This window comes from Notechis scutatus, chromosome 1 (assembly GCF_049901735.1).
Source record: "Notechis scutatus isolate UNSWTSFEM ecotype Mainland chromosome 1, rNotScu1.2, whole genome shotgun sequence".
Classification (NCBI taxonomy): Eukaryota; Metazoa; Chordata; class Lepidosauria; order Squamata; family Elapidae; genus Notechis; species Notechis scutatus.
The window spans coordinates 106231731-106252003 of NC_142009.1; the positions used below are offsets into that span (position 1 = coordinate 106231731).

Below are 20273 nucleotides of genomic sequence, written 5' to 3' on the forward strand. Positions count from 1 at the left end.
TTAAAGCACACCAGGAAAGCAATAGAAGAACTGGAATTGTTTCAAAGGCACTAGTCTATCAATCTTACTAGATTACAGCAATTCAAATTAGTACACAAGCCACCACTTCAAGCAAAGATTCATTTAAACCAAATCTGATAAAATAGAAATGCAGATAATTATAGAAAATAATGCAGATATATTTCAGATTTTGTTCGAAACCACTAATTCCCACTCTCATATATTGTTTTTCCCAAGTAGTCTCAGCCATTTCTTTTCTATCTGGTAAACATTGTGGGGCTCTGCATTACTAGCTTGTCTTGCATTTTTCCAAAATTTTATTATTTTTCGGGTGGACTTTCCCACTTTTCTACTAACTATAAATAGTTTCTTTATTCAGGTATAAACTAATATACTGTTTTCTTTCCACTTGCACAAAGGCACTTCCCCACTTTCTTCCCACCTGCAACTGACAGTTAACACAGATCTTTCAACATTGAAATGGTACTATCATGAAATCATGGCCTAATTACTAATTAGAAAGTTGAGCTTTGTGGCACCTCAGAAAGCAGGAGCCTTGGGCTGGACCTCTCCCCCTTCTACCAACACTTTACACCAACACTGACTGAACCACAGTGCTTCCCTTTCCCAACCTCCTCAGCTGGCTCAGAAGGGTATCATGATCATGGTACTGAAAGCCTTTGAGACATCAAGTAGGGCCAGGATGGATACTCCATGCCCACCCGAGATTATCCCCAGCACAGTGAATGCCATGTTATGTTTTACTTCATCCTGAAACAGGATTTTAATTGGTCCAAATAGAAGAAGACAGAAAATCACTTCACTATAATATATAACATTCTCTATATAATCTAGAGTTTTGCATCTATGTCTGAAATTCACACACACACACACACACACACACACACACTATTGGGGGTGGGAGGATGTGTCTATGTAATTAAAGCCCAAGGCTGAATGTTTTTTTGGACATAATAATATAGCAATGTAAAGGAAAATGTAGCACCACACAAATACTACTTATTGAATTTCTCATTTGTACCCACGTTTCCACTCATATATAACCAAAAAAAGCTTCAATCAAATATAAAAATGTTGTATGCCTAAGATTTTGCCCAGTTGCCAAAAAACCCTCCCTATAAGATTATGATTATAATTGAGAAAGTAAGTGAGGAGGAGGATGGGATGATATACCCTAATAAAATAAATATTTGATTGGCTGCAACACCAAATGATATAAAATTACATCATTCACACACACACACACATAAACACACACATATATGCATGCACATGATGAACTGATTTCTAGGATTTGGGCTGTTTTAGAATAGTCTTTTGATATCAATGAATCAAATATTCTAATCTACCCATAAGTTTTGGGACTCCAAAATACATTTCATCTGTATTCTTCCTCCCTCAAAAAAAAAGGACAGATGGAAGGGTTAAGGTTAATGAGTGCAAGGGCCTTGAAAAGCACTCTAAAACTAGCAGGAAGTAGTGGAACAATGGGCATATTTTGATCACGGCTGGCAATTGCAAGCAAAATCCAACTCTCTACAGAGAAGGGACCAATAACCTTCAAATCCAATTTCTTGGAGGGCTTGAACAAGGAGGACAAAAAAACCCTAATGGAAACTTTGATAATCCCAAGGAACAATAGCATTTGCCTATTAATGATGATCAGTAGCACACTTGTAAGAAGTCTTGGCAAATTCTAGCTACACTTTGAAAAATAGTTGTGCTACCTGCATCTCTTATAAATATTTAAACCATTTAGGACAGAAGGGGTAGCCTTGGTTAAGCAGTGGGGTTAAAAGCCAAAAGAAACCTGAAATGATGATATATCAGTAGAAGAATGAACTAACTTGTTAAAAACAAATATAACCAGAGTTAGGCTAATTTGTTCTGGTGATAGCTGACATGAAGCATTGATCTAAAGTAGAAAGATTATAAAGAGCAGAGAATAAATGGATCTTAACATTCAGTAATTGGAACAAGGCTTTCCAAATACATCCTGTAATTGCACTTCTCTATCTGAAATTCAGATGATTAGCCATACTTTTCTGCTGAAATGCATTATTGATCAACAACTTGGTGGTTTCTGGTGCAGACTGAAGATCCTTACCTGAAACAAAGTGAATCATTTTTGTAAACAATCTACCACTATCAAATGATCAATCAGACTCTCAATGCCCAGTAATAGCATTGAAAGAAACAGTCCCAAGATCTTTTCAGAGAGGAAATTCAGTGTAAAAAAATCCCCCAAAAGGACTACCTATAATGCAGAAAGTTATATAATAGACCCAACCTGAAAGTACAGAATAATAGGATGGATAAAACAGGCTGTTGCTTCTTTGCATCTTAAGTCCTGGCTTTCTGGTAGCCGAAGGCCTCCCACCTGTTCTAAAGTCTTGAAAGGGAAATGTCTTTGCTGAATAGCTGGGGGCAATTTGGACTTTTATTTACAACACAATCTTTGATTCTATAGATAAAAAACATCACTTTTAAAAATATTTTTATTATTTATTTTTATTAATGCAAAGGTAAAAGATTGATATGAACTAAGAAAAATATAAAAAAACAAAGGAAAGAAAAAGATACATACAAAGTGATAGAAAAAAATAAGGAAAAAAGACATATAAAGGATGACTCCCCCCTCCCTTCAGGCAACAATAAATTCAATAACTTAACACCTTCTCCAATATTTCAATAAAAAAGGATACATTCTTCCCATACATAATCCTTTATAAAAAAAATAAATTATAAAAACTTCGATTTACTTCTAATCTGCAAATGTTTATTAGGAGTTGGCAGAACACATTATATTTTTACATTGATCTAATAAATCCATTTTGTATTCCAACTTATCTTTTTTTTCTAAGAAATCAAACAAAAAAAAATCTGTCTCCATTTATAAACATATTTGAAGCCTCATTGTTCAGCCCTGGTCAAAAATAAATTCCATTAATAGCTATCAGGAACCACAATATATATATTAATCATAATCAAATAAGTCCATTTTGAATTCCTTCTGTTTACTTTTCTTGATAGTTAATCCCATCAAATAATGTCCCACAAGATGGTTTCTTATCAATTTCTCTTTGTCGCCTCTCAGAAACAACTTAATTATGACATCCCTTTTGTAAATCCAAGATAAGGCAGCTTTCCAAGTCATTCTTCTGGTTCATTATTTGTGTGCCTCCTTTAATTATTAAAATATCAGCTGTTTTATTTGTAAATCCATTGTACCATCGTTTTCTATATCCTTATTTTCCACATCATAGTCAATTTAGTGGAAGAAAGTTTAACAAAGCCAACTAGTGCAAAATGATCAGGATTTTTTCCAGCATCATTATATGCACAAAACCGCTCAAGATCATCAGAAGTTATGAGATTTCAGTAACCACACAAGAGATTTGGATAATATTTTAAAGCATTATATCTTTTAAGTCAGCAGGGTGCATTTCACTTGTTGGCTAAATGCTATGGTACCTGTGAATGCTGTCTTGTATCTCCTGTTCCAGACTGTGGGCAAATTGGAAGCACCTGCTAAGCACTCCTAAAATGTTACTTAGATGGAAATTGCAACAGCATCTGAAAAAAATCAGGCATGTTTATATCCTTTTTACTTAGTGCCCTGTATATAGAAGGCTTTGACCCTTCTAGCAACTAAGTTTGTTATAAAAATAATAATTGAAAATGTCTATGTCAGTATCAAAGAAAGCCCACCCATGTCCAAAAATTGTGTGTTATAAATTTCTTTAGATAATCCACAATTATTGTCTTTAACTGCCTCCTTGTTTAATAATGAGAAATTTTATTATTATAAAATGAAATAAAGGTAACTATTAATTACAACCTAAAATTAATTGTAGCATTTGGAAAACACTCTAAATCCTAAAGCTATATAGAATGGACTATATTAAATAAAATTAGTCTTAAAACCTGTCTGACTATTTAACATTATAGTTCATGTTATTTCTACTATACGTGTTGAAAATATTGTTCTACTGCTAACTTCAGTTTTGCTGCTGCAAAGATCTTAAAACATTTGCCAAATATTAGCTCATGAGTAATCTCACTGAATTTACTGGCAGTATTTAGTTTCTTAATGTAAAACATGTGTTTAGGAATGCTGCATGACCAAGGCTATAGTTACTGAAGGATTAAATTTACATAGAGCTATAAAAACAGATGTGTAAAATAAATACAACTTCTTTGTAATCTTTCATTATCACTTTTTGAGAAAGACATAGATAGATCTCTCATCAAAGCAACAATGATTTATAGGTACTTCTTCAGTAGATGGCATGATATATCTTTAATGTGTGACTTGTCCAGTGGAAAATCTTATCTTACATTCTTACTAGATTCAATTCTAAATTTCTCCTACAGTTTTAAGGCTCTGTCCCATTCAGTCGGGAAGTCATGGCTGATGTAGCAGTTTCCAGCTAATATCTGTTGCCTTCGCCTTCTTTTCTTCCCCTCAACGAGAGTTTGTAGGAATAAAATTGAAAGAAAGAAAATACAACTGTCTCAGAAGGAGAGTGAAAGAAAGAAAATACAACTGTCTCAGAAGGAGAGTGAATAAAGAAATAATTAGTACATCCCATCCAAAATGGAAACTGGACCTGAGACAAAATAGTTTTGAAGGAAACTGTATGTCAATCCTCTCAGGTAAACCAGACAGAAAAACGGACCAGATGAGCTAATTCTAATTTATTGCAAGGCTACAGAAACAGTACTTTATCACTGTTATACACTACCAGTCCTGTTTTTGAGAGATGGGTAGCCCTATAAATAAACAAAACCTTGTTAAGTCTGAAAATATAAATTTCCTATTGTCACTTTGAACCGCCTGATCAATTAGGGTGAGCCTTTCCTAAAGTTCTTTCTCTATTAAACTCTTGTGGGCTCCTCCCTCTCTTATCTTATTGGTCACTAGGCAGCATCTCTTCCATTTATCTGGCAACATCATTCTCTCATACCACTATATTGTATAAGCACATTCAAATCAAACTCTAGCAGCACTCTGGTTATTCATTGCAGCTAGAAATAAATCTCTATGCGTTAAAACCTCTTCTTGCATCCTGGAGTGTTTCATCCCATAACCTGGCAGAGAGTCCAACAATTCCTCCCCCCACCCTTTTCCACAAGGAACTTCACAAGCCTCCAGCATTAACCTGCCTTGCTATTTAGCCCCCAGGGGAAGGGTTTTCTTGCTTATGGATTTCATTAACGGGCACTGATAAGGTTCCTCCACACAGCCATGTTTCTCCCATTGTCAAGATGGGAGGAAAGTAAGCCCAATAATATTGCTGCCTTCACAGAATGTAATTTGGGTCATTTTCAGTGCAGCTGTTGCTTCCCCTTTTCTAAGCCAGCACTGGAAAAAAGCAACTCCATGGATGCAGAGTCCAGGAGGTTATCTCGCTTAAATAAAAACTCTTCTTCCAGGGGCTTGACATTACATCGTATTTCTTTAAACAGATGATCTAATTAAGGAGTTATTTTGGCTGGGGATGGTACAACACAATCATTTTAAAATCCTCCTCTAAACATTTTTATATTTTAAAACATCTGACTTGAGTTTTTTATATGCAAGTTCAAAGCACCATCTGATTGACACTGATGGAAGTCAAGCCAAATTGATGCGGGCTTAGATATTATGTTAATTTCCCTTGTTTCCATTTTTTTTTTTTTTTTTTGCTGCGGTCAGGATATTTTTGCTTACCAGTGGGAAGTTAATGTCCTGGTAGACCTGCATTTGGTCTCACATGAGGTCAACATTCCCATCTCTGAACCCCAGAAAAGGAAGAATAAAATATTTGTGCTGGAAAGTATTCAGTCTCTCTGGAAGTCTTAGTATACATGGATATGGAAGTCCATAAGCTGGAGGAGAGGGCAGTACCACAGCAGACCTCCCAGTCCATAAGCTGGAGGAGAGGGCAGTACCACAGCAGACCTCCCAGTCCATAAGCTGGAGGAGAGGGCAGTGCCACAGCAGACCTCCCAGTCCATAAGCTGGAGGAGAGGGCAGTACCACAGCAGACCTCCCAGTCCATAAGCTGGAGGAGAGGGCAGTACCACAGCAGACCTCCCAGTCCATAAGCTGGAGGAGAGGGCAGTACCACAGCAGACCTCCCAGGCAATTTGGAGTCCAGAAAATTGCTCACTTCTCCTTTTCACCAGAAAATTGCTCACTTCTGCCATAACAGCAAGGAAACCACCGATTTCCTTCCAGAACCTCCTGAACAGATTTCAGTCTACCTCAGTAGAAGCCTGGAAATGTGATGGAGATTATGTTGTCAAGATATACTATTAAGGAAAAGCAAATAGTGTCTCTTTGTGCTACAACAAGCAAACTACTGTATATGGATGAGTCCATGGATTCACATTATTAGAGACTGAAATAATTGGTCTTCAAGTGAAATAACTTAGGAGGAATTTCAAGAAGCTTGTATTGCACTGTATCGATTGTCAAGTATCATCTGTGTTTAGCCTGACATCCTAAAGATTGTGTTTATGCTTTCCATAACTGGTAAATATCACAGTTCTATGCCACAAATGCAAAGTGTCATGGTTGTGGTAGTTTTTTTGAGTTGTTTTTTTCTTCAGTTATTCAGAATGCTTTTGCAGGGAAGGAGGTTGTTTAAAAAGAAACTTCATTTACATTATTGCAGTTAGTAGTCTCTGTAGAGATAAGGAAAGGGTCTAAGCGATGTGTGCAAACATACTAATGTTAAGTTGCAAATTAATATTTTTCACTTTAATAATTTATGTTAAGAATTGCCCAGTACAAAAGAGGAAGTGGAATGGCTTTTTATATGAAAAATCTATATACCAAGGAAGACATTGTTTATGAATGTGGAAGATCTGTTGAAATCATCTGAATAAAAGTAAAAAAGTGTAAGAAACCAAACTGAAACCATTCTGGAAATGTAGGACAGATCACCTAACCTAGCATAGGATGAGAATAATGACTTTCTAAATCAAGTGTTCAAGGCAGCAGGCCTTAGCAGCAATAGTGGATTTCAGTTAATCCCAACAAAGTAAAATTGGTTGATACACTAAAATATCATCAGGTTGGAGAAAAGCATTGTGCTCATGGAATCAAGATAACATGGGGAATAGTTGGGGAAAGTCAGTTACATATCTTGGATTGCAAAATTTCAATGAACTTAGGCAGAAATTGGGCACATATCATGATTTGAAATTCTAATGTATAAACAAATTGAAGTATAATATTGAGACCCTCCCAAAATGGCTTACTGAACACAAAGGTATGAATGATTCCCATCAGAAGGAAAAAATGGAAAAAAAATTAATTAGATTGTATGAATGGTGATCTTACTGACAAATTGAAAAGCAAAAAGATGTATAAAAAATGGAAGTAAGGACTGATAACCAACATGGTATACAAATTGATAAGTCAAGCTTATAGAGATGGAGGTGAAAGCTGAAAATGAGATGAGGCTGGTGAGGAATGCAAAATATAATAAGAAGAATTTGAGAAAATATATTTCCAAAACTGAAGAGCCAAGGAAGTTATTGGTCTGTTCAACAGGTAAAGTGGAGAAAAAATAACAAAGAAAAAGAAGAAGGCAGAAAGCAAAATAGCTTAACAGCTGCCTTCTCTCAGAAGAGGAAGAAAGCTCCTAATGTTTTGCAAAAAGAAGGATTAATGTGGCTGAGTGTTGAAAAAGGTATAAAAAGCCTTGTGCCTATATGAAATCAATTCAAAATTGCAGATAGGATACTGAAAAAAATTAATGAAAATAATATATCACTGATGATATTCAGTAACTATAACTATTGACTACACTTTGAAAACTCCTAGAGAACTGCTAAGATACTAGAAGAAACATATTAAAAAAGAAGGGGGAGGGGAAAGACTTGAAAAATTATACAATAGTCATTTTAATATCCGTACTGTTTGAGATACTGGGGGCGGGGGGAGACAAGCACCATGTCTGCCAGCAGTTAGAAAAAAATGCTTCCATTACAAGAACCCACCATGAGTTTATCAAGAACAAATAATGTCAAGCTAACTTTGTCTTTTTATGACAGAGTTTCCTATATTGATGGAGCAAAGGAATGCTATAGTATCTTACTCACAGTAAAATGTATGGCAAAGTCTTCATGGACCAGATAAATAATGTGGGCAAGATAGTAATGTGGCCTGGTTGATTTGCAACTGAGCAGTCATCCTCAAAGGATGTTCATAAATTGTTCTGGAAGGAAATATTAGGTGTAGTAGTCCTTCAAGTCTCCATCTTTGGCTCTCTATTAGTCAATATCTTCATAACTGATCTAGAACAGGGGTGTCAAACTCACGGCGTCACCACATGATGTATCGTGACTTTTTCCCCCTTCGCTAAATGAGGCATGGCCAGTGTGTGATGCATCTGGCCTGTGGCCCATGAGTTTGACAGCCCTGATCCAGAACATGAAATGGAAGGGATTCTCATCAGATTTGCAGCTGAACAATATTGGAGGGGGATGTTGATTAATATCTTAATTTACCTCCCAAAGGAGGTAAAACATTTTTAAGTTCACAAACAGATACCATGCAGAAGGAGCGTAAACAGACCCCCTCCCTAATTCATTGAATTATAAGAAGGAGGCCCAGCACAATTAGTCTTGCAAAATTATGTTAGCTAGTCTCAATAAAAGTAGTTTTAATCTTCCTGTGGAATTGATTTCTTGGTCTGCTCTACCTAGTGGGCCTGATGTCATCTCTGGCAGATTGTGAAGAGATGGTGCCTATGGAGAGGAAAGTGGTGTGATAGACGGCAATGAAGTGGCAGTTCCTCAGGAAGGACGGGGTACATTTTAGGGTGGGGATGAGATAAAGGGCAACACAGCCGAGTTGAAGAGGAAACAGAGAAAGAGTTAGGATAGACACTCCCTAGAATCTCCCAGGGTATCTCCATTAAGGTGAAAACAGTAAAGGTTTAGGCGCACAAGATTGTATGTGCCTATTGTGTGTAAGCAAATTAAGAACTGAAGTTTGGCTGGACTGTTCTATGTTGTTCTTGGGCTGGGCCTGACATAGACCAAGCAATGCTGTCAAGGCTTTTTCTCAGTACCTCAAGGCTGTGAAGGTCCAAGGGAGAACAACTTTCAGCTCCATTATACCAAGATTGAGTTGTTGAAAGTGTTGCATCACTTGGATCCATGGATTTTCCATTGTTTTGTTCTGGATATGCATTTCCCCGATGTTCAATTTGAGGTTCCTGTTTTAAAAACCGATAGCAACCATGGCCAGAAAGACTTTCACATAAATCCATCATTTGTACCTTTTTTCAGGATCAAGAGGTCTTTCTCATGTTCACTCATGCCTTGATCATATCCCAATTGAACATGAGCAACACATTCTTCCTGAGGCTACCCTTAAAGACCACTGGGAGCTATAACCAGAATAGATTGGCATGTATAGTTTTGCTACAATACATATATGTAACACTATTACTTTCTGAGATGGTCTTCTGGATGCAATTCAAAGTTCTAACTATCATGTATAAAGAGCATGCGATTGAAATACCTTTGGCCCTGTATAAGGTCACCGGGGGATGCGGTGGCTCAGTGACTAAGACGCTGAGCTTATCAATCATAAAAGTTGGCAGTTCAGTGGTTCAAATCCCTTGCACCACGTAATGGAGTGAGCTCCTGTTACTTGTCCCAGCTTCTGCCAACCTAGCAGTTCAAAAGCATGTAAAAATGCAAGTAGAAAAATAGGGACAACTTTGGTGGGAAAGTAACAGCGTTCCATGCACCTTTGGCGTTTAGTCATGCTGGCCACATAACCATGGAGACGTCTTCAGACAGCGCTGGCTCTTCAGCTTTGTAACAGAGATGAGCACCGCCCCCTAGAGCCAGAAACAACTAGCACGTATGTGCGAAGGGAACCTTTACCTTTACTTTTTAAGGTCTTGAAAATCTGGCTTTTCTGCAGGATTGGCCCAGGGTGATGGATGATTCTGTCTTTAGTTGTGGTTTTAAATTACTGTGGGTTGGTCTCAATTTTTTTTTTAAATTTATTATTTGATTTTGGTTAATTCTGTGCTGTTTTAATTTGGTCTTAGATACTCAATTGTGAGTTGAGCAACCGTAAAAAATGATTAAATGAATAGTGTTCCAACAGATTATGATGACTATTTGTCAGAAATGGTCTTAACAGATTCCTGCACTAACCATGAAATTTTGCTAGATTATCTATAAAGTCCTCCCTGACTCATGCATTCCTTAATCATGAGTCTATGGATTGAAAAACAAAATAACTATGTACTTTGCAATCAAAAGAGGATTTAAGTATTAGACATTAAAACAAATTTGCCATTTATCTCCCTAAAGAACCATTTGCCATGATAAATGTTGCAATGCTTATAGAAATAAGTAGAACTAATGTCACAATTATGGCTAGCTGAACAAGAGACTATACTAATGAGACATTCTGTGCCAGTGACCAGTGATAATCCTTTATTAACTCTTCTTGACTCCATTGTTTTTGAAACTATCATAGGATAATTTATATTTTAACTGTGCTTAAAATAAAAGATAAGCCAAAAATTGATGTTCTTCCCAGAGCCCACCAAGAGAATTTGGGAAGAGTATGTGAACTTAAATTCACACTGGACATGAAGAATTAGGTATTTGGTTCTAAAGACTGAGATCAGATCAAAAGTATTCTTATGAGAAATAATGTTTGATATGTTGCTCTACATATTTCACTCTCATTTCTCAGCCACCATGGACAGCATCTGCAACATCATCCTAATTTAGCTTTATGGCTAAAAATGTCTCTTAACCACTCAGTGGAATGTCTGTATTCACATTCCATTTTTGTTTTTCTTTTAGACAGGTTCCCTATTACAAATCTGTTACCATTCATTAAATACCCTTTACTGTGTGTTCTTTTTCTACTTCTTTATTAAAGCCCTGCTGTTTGTAAAAATAATTTGGACCTCATTATCAATACACATGTGGGACATCTCTACTCTTCATTAAAACAAATCTTTTTTTTCATCTTCTGCAGGAGGCTAAAAAAAAGATGCCACTGCTTTAAGAAATCCATTAATATTCATGCAACTCTTAAAGCAATATCATCTATTTTTTTCAGAAGCACTCAAGAAGCTTCAAAAAGATGGTCTACTTTCATAATTTATCATTTAGTTGGACATTCAAAGTTCCAATATAATAACTTCAGCAACGTTCGATTTTTTTAAAAAAAGAAAACACTCCTAAGGAGGAAAATGGTTCTATTTGTGCATTTTAGGGTCTGTTACCACCTTCAAATTTATTATTAATTATCGCTGTTATTATCATATATTCAGTCTTTTTTTCTCAATGTACAATAATATAACAGACTTTTAATGAGAATTCCTGAAAAATACTTTAATTTGAAAGTTAGTATTATTAATACTTTATAATATATTAATAAATTATAATAAAATAATTATAGTGTTAACGTGATATTCTTTATACAAGTAGTCTTTGCTTACCAACTGCTCATTCAGTGACTATTCAAAGGTATGATGTTGCTGAAAAAGGAAATTTATGACCGCTCCTTGATAGCAGCGATCACAATGTCCCTGCCACCACATGATTGCAATTAAGGCACTTGGCAACTTGTGCACATTTATTTATTTATATCCCGCTTTTATTATTTTTATAAATAACTCAAGGTGATGAACATGCCCTTTCTCTTCCTATTTTCCCCATGTACCGTAGTCACAGCATGCCACAGTTACATGATCATAGTTTGTGACCTTCCCAGCCAGCTTCCAACATGCAAAGTCAATGGGGAAGCTTGCAGGAGATTGCAAGTCTCCATCATGTAACATCATGTTCAACACCTAGCCGTTATTCACTTAACAAGTGCAACCAGAACTGACATTGTGAGCCAGTGTGATCACATGACATTTCACTTTATAACCAATTAAGGTTGACAAGTGACAACTACTATATTAAATGTCTTTCCAAAAACATATGTCTGTATATAACTGTATATATTACCCCTGATCACATGATGTCTTTATTTTTTCAAAAGCTACATAATTTGTGATGCAATAATGTCAAGACATATGAGATATCATTATGGCATCTACTGGATACCTGTAAACCAAGTACTGAACTACAAACTAATCAACCTTCTTCCAACATGTTGTTTGAACCCATCCTATGTGTTCAGCATGTGTGTCCTGTAACTATAATTAGGTTAATGTGTTATACAAACACTACCATTTTTAACATTGCTTAGATTTCTAAACTCTTGTGAATCTTTATGGGATCTTGTGAATCTTTATGGGATCAAGCTTATATTAATATTAACTATTGTTGCTGTTTACCAAGTTTAACAGATAATCAGAGTTGGAAGGGACCTTGTAAGTCATCTAGTCCAACCCCCCGCCCAAGCGGGAGACCCTACACCATTTCTGACAAATGGCAGTCCAATCTCTTCTTGAAAGTCTCAAGTGATGGCGCTCCCACAACTTCTGAGGGCAAGCTGATCCATTGGTTGATTGTTCTCACTGTCAGAAAGTTATATGGTAGCACTTAACCACCTAACTTTGGCTGATCCTAAAACATTAAGTATATTGGACCTGATTACTGTAGTATTTCTTGGATGAGAAATCATCAGGAAAAGCCAGTGAAACTATTTCTGTATTTGTGCCAAAGAAACTATATGGATCTGTGTTTGAAGTCACCAGGAGATGAGCTCAATTTGAAGGAAATTTTATTTACTGTTGTGGCTACAACTAGCATTCAGTATTTATTTTTGTACTAATATTGTGCAGAATGTATGTATGTATGTATGTATGTATGTATGTATGTATGTATGTATGTATGTATGTATGATAAAACTCCCCTTCACTTCATAATGATGAGATAATAATAGAATAATAAAACTAGTAACTTTCATGGAATAACTAATTCAGAATTAAAGGGGAGAGGAACTTGACAAATAGCGTTGTTCAGTTGGAGCAAAACACTTTTATGCCTAAAATTAAGGAAAGATAATGGCAATTTTTTTCATCTCAATAAAGTGCTAAAATTCTTCACCATTATGATAAGGTAGCCTAGAGAGTACTAATTAACTATCATAGCAGGAAATTCTGTCCTACAACACTGGAGAATGTCCACACATCTAACAGGATACAGCTAACAGAATCCTGCTGAAAGGAGATGCCTCATTTGCCATATCCACACAAGTGATTTTATCGCATCCTATTGCACCATTCAACAGTTGCTATGATATTACATGAACAATAAAGTCTGGTTTTACAGTATCGCAGTAATGACTGGATGAATCTGTAAAATTCTATAAATGACTAGTTTGGAAATGTCTCCTGGCTAATGGTAAAAAGCCAATCCTAGAGAAGAGAAAGAACTCTTGGACTCATAGAAAATAATTCTGCAGAAGGAAGATATGGAAAGAGACAAAGGAACTGGCTATAGGCCGTCTTATGAATACTTGCAAGGGTAAAATGGAATGAAAGAGGGGCGAAGGCCCTTCCCATTCTGAAATTATTATGAGTGCATGAGAGCCACTGCACTGAACTTCCTTTTTTGCAATAGTATCAAGCACGAAACCAGCAATTCAAATACAGAGATCTGGACCTTGCTATATTTCTTCTGCTATTTGTATTACAGTTTCTGGAAAAAGAGACGTTGAAAGGAAGCAGAGCCAATGTGTTACAGCCCAATAATATCTCTAATGGCACAGAAGTCTTACAAAAAACAAGATTAAGAGAAAGGGGATAAAGATAGAAAAGAAGCAGGTAGACAGAACCCGGACAGGTTTTTCCTCTAACATGGAAAAGACAGAAAATATAAATGTCTACTTGGGATTAATACAAAATGAAACTGATTTTTGAATAACAGGGTTGGTTTCAGATGAACAATGAGAACAGACACAAAAACTCACCATTTGAACACAACCATTCCAGTGGAATAAAACAGCTGGAAAATGCATTTAATTGACCAAAAAGAAACTGAGGAGAAGCAGGGGAAAGCAAACAATGGGAAGCACAGAAAGAAGACCAAGGAGTGAGAAAAAAGATGGAGGTCAACACTGCATTTCAGAACAGTACATAATCAACTCTTGATTGTGGAGTTATTATGCCTAGACTGCCAAGGGAGGGAGCTTAAGTGAAGATTATAACTGACTTCAATTGAAAATAAAAATTAAAACTGCAAGAAAAAAGATATACTTGTTAATGCTATGACACTACATGTTTGCTTTCAAAACTCTGATGCCAAGATTCATATACAATCAAATAATTATAGCCAAGAAATAATTAAAAGCCAGATTCTCTGGAACACCTGGATTGACAAAGCAAATGATTGATTGCTTGGATGTTATCAACTGTGCACAGTTAAATGATTTTTTTTACCAAAGAAACTGACACGAAACACATTTTATTCAATTTGTATTAGCAAATAAATAAAAGTACATAGTGCTAAAATGCTTTTCTGTGTGGTTGCTCATTTTCACATATACAGCCCAAACCACATTTTACAATAATTTTAATTTGCATGATTTAATTGTATATTTTATTGAATTTTAGTACATAAAAATACTGTTTTGGGAAGTTAAAGACTATTCATGTACATTTTTCTCATATCTGAAAGTGGAAAGAAGTCTGATGAGACTAAGCCTCTAAAAAGTAATGAAAATTATTTTCATTTTCATACATGCTCATTTAAAATTCATTTCATTGTAGCATCATTATACAGATAACATAACTCTTTATGTTGCATAAAAGATAATTGGTTCTATTTCTGAAATGTAATTTTTCCACCACATTTTTACATACAGCTTTTTCTCTGTCAGAAAATGAGGGAATGATACCAGACAAATGTGGATAGAAATGCAAAGGAAATTGAATCTCTTATTTTTTAAACAGAATGCTACTATTTTTAAAATTTTAAGTAGAAGCAACTTTTTCCTTTTTTTCTGTTTCCTTCCTTGCCATATTGATTGAAACATGGAAGATGAATCTGGAGCCATATAATAAATGAAAAATATATGCCTGTCATGTGATATACTTCTATTAAATCTTTTTGGATATTACAAATGGATGCCAGTATGACAAATAAATGCACACTAGCCTGTACAGATCAATTTCCAACGTTATTGTAATTATCTTGTAGATTCTTATATATTCTAGATAAGGATTCTCAAACTATTGTGAATATTCCTTGTCAAGATTTATAGTTTCTTATATGATGTCTCATAGCAGTTTATCAGGGGACCTGAAAATACTTACACATGTTTCTTTTCTATTTAATTATTCTCCAAAGTAACTTTTAAATCTCCAAATGTCTTGTGTAGTGAAAGATATGACTAAGCAATCCATCAGTTTAACAGAATCTACTTGAAGCATGATTAAATTTGGATTCTACCTATTTCTTTTGTCTTTTTCAAATGAATAGCCAGTTTTAAGTTTTTCAGTTGTTAGAAGAATATTTCAATAATTTGCCACTTAATGACAACAGATGAAATAATCTAGAATGACATCTATTTTAGTTAAATTACTTACTTAGAATCTGAAAAAATAATCAATTTAGGTGCATAAAATAAGTTCTGAATATCATATAACAGATTTGTCATTCATCTCAAGACTGTTTTTTAAAAAAATACCCAAAGGTGCAGATGAATGCAAAATTTTCAGTGCTAGCGTTTACATATAATCAGATCATTCAATTCAAGTGAACTTTAAATTGTAAGGTTTTTGAATCATGATTCTTATTTTTTTGTCATTTATAACATTATTTAATAAGTTTCCATGTCACTATAATTCATTTAGTATAAAACAACCATTTTAAATGTTCATAGTACTACTCTGAAGTAGATGAGGATTTATGAATGGAACATACTATATTTCTCTATGGTTTTTAAAAATCTGCCTATTCACACTGTTAAGTGAATAGTTTTATTTGATTATTTAGTTTGTTACATTCTTAGTAATCCTATAAACTGGTGTTTTGCACTCACTATTCCTAAAATGCCCAGTCTTTGGCTGCAAATTCCAAGAGTTGCTGAATGAAATTTTGGTGGATGTAAATTTGGTAGAGGGTGGATTTATAATTTTCCCCCATTTGTAATTTACCATAAAACACAATAATATTAATAAATTCTAAGACTATGGAAGGCAAATAAAAGGAAAGAATTAGAATTATATTGATGGTCACAGTGAAACAAAATATTCTGTCAGAATTCTTTAGTGAAATTTACAGTGAAGAAAGAGAAACCAAGCAATCATGTAGTTTTATATCAAACTGAAGTTTCTCACAACTGTCATGTACATCAGGCCAGAGATAACAAACATGTAACCTAATATCTACCATTATGATACAGCAAACAACATCACTTTTCAACCTTATTAAAACAGAGCAGCAATTGGTATTACTGATGTGACAGAGAGTGGTTGAATTTCTTTCCATCATTATTAAGCAAATATGTGGCTCTGTCAAAGAGCAAATCTTCAAGAAAATCTGTGAGATGAGGTAATTTTATTACTCATTCATAGTGCCTTGTATTTGCTGTACTTAAAATAGACACTTGTACCCAGTGGCTTTTTATTACTGGAAGGAGGGTGGAGAGAGGGAATCATATACACGCTGGTCTTTTTTTCTTACTCCTAGCAAATGGAAGCAATTCAATCCAACACGGGTTGAAACTTGAGTAGGTCACTGTATACCGTGATAGAATTCCCTAATCCCTGAGCCAAATTTCCCGAGGGGCCCCTCCTACTAGTCCTTCACTTTCCAAGCTGACTTTTCCATTCCTTCAGCCCTCTCCTCTCCTCTCTCCCTCCCCTTCATCTCTTCATCTCCCTCTACCTTACAGCCTTGATATCCGATCTGCTGCTAGGATTCAGGTTTCAGTTTTTACAGCTTAGGCTGTCTATTGCTATATACATTCCTTTCTTTCTGCTCTGTCGTGGTTATTTAGCAGAGCTTATTTTACATAAGTCCACATGAAAGCAGTTCAGATGAAGGGAAGCAGTCAAGCTGCTTGAACAGTTCAGATGTGCACCTACACAAGGACACATTGTATTCACCAGAAGACATCACACACATTTCATACAATATGACTAATTTGTTAAGTTACTGTACTTTTTAATTTAGTGAAGAGGAGGAAATCTTTCTGGTATATCTTTCTTTCAGTAAGTGAAGGATTATTGAAAGAAAGACAAGCAAATGCCCAATGTACCTAAAAGAAAACAAGATGCAAACCTGCTCAGAACTTTAGTTATAAAAACACAGAATAAGAGTTAATAAGATAACTAACTCTAGGATGTGGCGAAGGCTGCCTGAAAGCTTCTGCTGTTGTTTACATTTCAATCGTGCAATCTATAAAAGCTGATCCCAAAACTATATATCAGATCCACAGCCTTGGGTTAAATTTCTCATATAAATGAATCTCTGATATATTTATTTCTCTTATTTCTTTTCTTCCATTATCAGAGGCTTAGTGGAAAGAGAGGTTTACCTGCATTAAGATTCGCACTAATGCTTAATAGACTTTCATAAAAAGAAGAAAATCTTGTGTAATTTTCCTCCTTTCACACACAGTGTTGTTTTTGTTTCTTCCTCACCATTTCAGACAAACATCTGTTCTACTGCAGAAGAACAACTATCTCCCAAACCACCAAGTGTGCCTGCAGCCAAAGTAAACAAAACAAACCCAGAGGATCCAGCATAGTCAGCCTTTATATATCCAGCCAGGATAGCATTTCATATGTTTTGATTAAAATTAGCTAATTTGTAATGCTAGAACCTATGAAACTTAAAAACTGCAGATCGAATGAAGCACTGTCTTAAACTGACAGTGCATAATGGGACAGCGTTCCATGCCCACTGTCCCCCTTCCTCTCTACCCTTACCAAAATAAAAATCCAAACAAGGTCTGACCAAGCAATTACTGTTAAATTCAAGTGTACACAAAGCTTCCCCTAAGATAGAAAGTCTACATACAAAGAGGCATCAGGATGTATGCCTAGAAACTGGATAAATGTTATAGATATGCAAGGCACTTTGTTCTTACATGTACCATCACAACCTTTTGTTCAAATGTCCATCTGCTGTTGGACAAACCTTCAATATGCCACAGAAAGAAACAATACAAATAACAGAGAACACTTTTAATTGAGTTTAAAAATTAAACAAGAAACTGAGCATCCTCTTCCAAATTGATTTGCTAAGCTCAATAAGTAAAACGGTCTTGTTGATCCCTTTAGGTTGTTAGCCTTGGACCACATAGGCAAAGATTCCATGATGATGCATATTCAATTTCACACACACAGCTTTTGTAATCATTATATACCAACAATGTATATTGAATATTTCCATAACAGAATGATTATGATTGCTCCATTTCACTAAATGCAACTTGAGGGAATGAATTTTATCCTACCTCAAAACTATGCTGTTTTATTATTTGAAGCAAAGCAACTTCACTTCAGCCTCATAGGGGAGGTTTAGAGGAAAGATAGGTGAGAAACATAAAAAAATTAATGCTAAGAATAATAACAGTGCTATCAGACAGAGATTTCATTTTCACCCAGGTGAATATTGTTTATTTATTTATTAAGCAACTTCTCAGATATTAGCCTCTAGAGTGCCAGCCCACAGAATTACCTCTGGAACACAGCTGTATTTACACTATTTCCTGCGAGGATGCTGGCTTTACCTCCTCCATACACAATCACTCCAAACAGATATAGATGATATAAAGAATGTATGTACCCACAGAGACATACATATTCATGCAGCCTTCTAGGACAGCTTTCAATTCCACACTCCGCTTCTTTGATTAACTGTGAAGTGGAGCACACAAAACAGACACAGAACTAAAAGGCAGAAGGAAAAGACAAGAGATCCTGTGTCTAAGCCCAAGAATGATGTGCCGTTCAGACCATAACATTTCACTTTGACAATTTAATTACACAGTTGCAGCTGGCTACTGGAAAGGGGGGCAGAGAGAGAGGGTGCTTAAATGACTTCCCTTTCTCTTCTAACTTTTAACAGCTTCTAGATCATCTGGCTAGGATGGGCATTTAGAAGGGAACTGAACTCCTTTGGAGAAAATATTATAAATAATAGTGGTTATAGCCATCAACCTATCAGATCCGCTTAGGGAATCTGGCTTTCTCGCCTGTGAACTGTGCAGTTAGCAGGAGGAGTTCAGGCACCTTTCGCCAATCCCATCTGAGGTTTTTTAAGCCCCCCCCCCTCCTTACAACAAAACAAGAGGTCTTTTATTTATAACATTTTCTCCCATGGGGGGAGGGGAGACCGTAGTATGGGGGGGGGATTGTCTGCAACAAGCTTCCCTCCTCTCCGCCTCTACCCCTCTTCCCCCTTTCTTCCCTTTTCGCATCCGACGGAGTGACAATAAAGGGGGAGCGCAGAGACGTACCTTCATCTCTTCATTGATTTCCCTTTTCACGGGATGAGCCGGCTTCCTGCTTCTTTTATTTTCTGGAGGTCTCCCTTCTTTCTCCATTTCTGCCATTTTTTAATTATATTTTTTTTTGTTTGGTTTGCGTGCGTGTGTGTGTCCGCGCGCCCGCGCGTGTGTATGTATGTATCGACTTTGGTGGAGATGAAATGGCTGCTGGTATTATTTGGGAAAAGCTGTCGGGGTGGGTGGGGGGAAGGTTGTGGAGAAGAAGGGAGGAAGGACGGGGGCGGCTTTTAGAGCTGGGCGAAAGCGTCAACGGGTGTCAAAGGAGAAAGCGGCTCTGGGAGGGTTGGGGATGCGGGCGGGCCGGACCGTGGGTTGCCCTGGCGAGTCAGCCATCTTCTGTCTCCCTGTCTGTCTCCAGGACCGAGCGCAAGAGACGGGTCTCTGTGCGTGCATGGGGAGGGGGCGGCGAGGGAGAAGGAGGGGAGTAGGGAGGGAGGGAGAGAAAGAAAGAAGCCAGTCCAGTTCCTTCCAAAGAGCGGGCCTGCGCGGGAGGGGGGGGGGGAGAGAAGCAGGACCTCCCCCTGCCCAGGCATTGGGCGGGGCTTCCAATATCATCAAACCCTCCGCCTCTTCTTCTCCTACTGCTAGTTAGGCTCAGAAGCGGGGAGGGGGCTTTTTATACTTAATTGTCATCATTATCTCTCTCTCTCTCTCTCCCCCACCCCCCCTTTAGGAGGGACTACCGTCCCTTGTGGAAAACACAACAAGGAACTCCTCAGCTCCTTGCTCCCCCACCCCGAGCTCTTTTTTGTTGTTGCTGTTGGTCACTGGCGGTCACCGCATACGA

The 20273-nt window shown here is 36.6% G+C and overlaps 1 protein-coding gene across 5 annotated transcripts in view; it reads right to left on the bottom strand.

The window, feature by feature from the left end:
* SOBP (sine oculis binding protein homolog) overlaps positions 1-19849 on the bottom strand; it is a 175752-nt gene extending 155903 nt beyond the window's left edge. For 2 of the 5 annotated variants that reach the window (XR_015745238.1, XM_026666633.2), the window contains exon 1: positions 19436-19849. Coding sequence is in view for 3 of the 5 variants with exons in the window: in XM_026666633.2 (XP_026522418.1) it covers positions 19436-19531 (96 nt within the window). In the remaining 2 variants the exon portion in view is untranslated. Of the gene's footprint in view, positions 1-3495; positions 3598-19435 lie in introns of all 5 variants that reach the window. The other 3 variants (XM_087942580.1, XM_087942577.1, XM_087942585.1) reach the window with 3 other exon arrangements.
* Between the last annotated feature and the right edge of the window lie 424 nt (positions 19850-20273).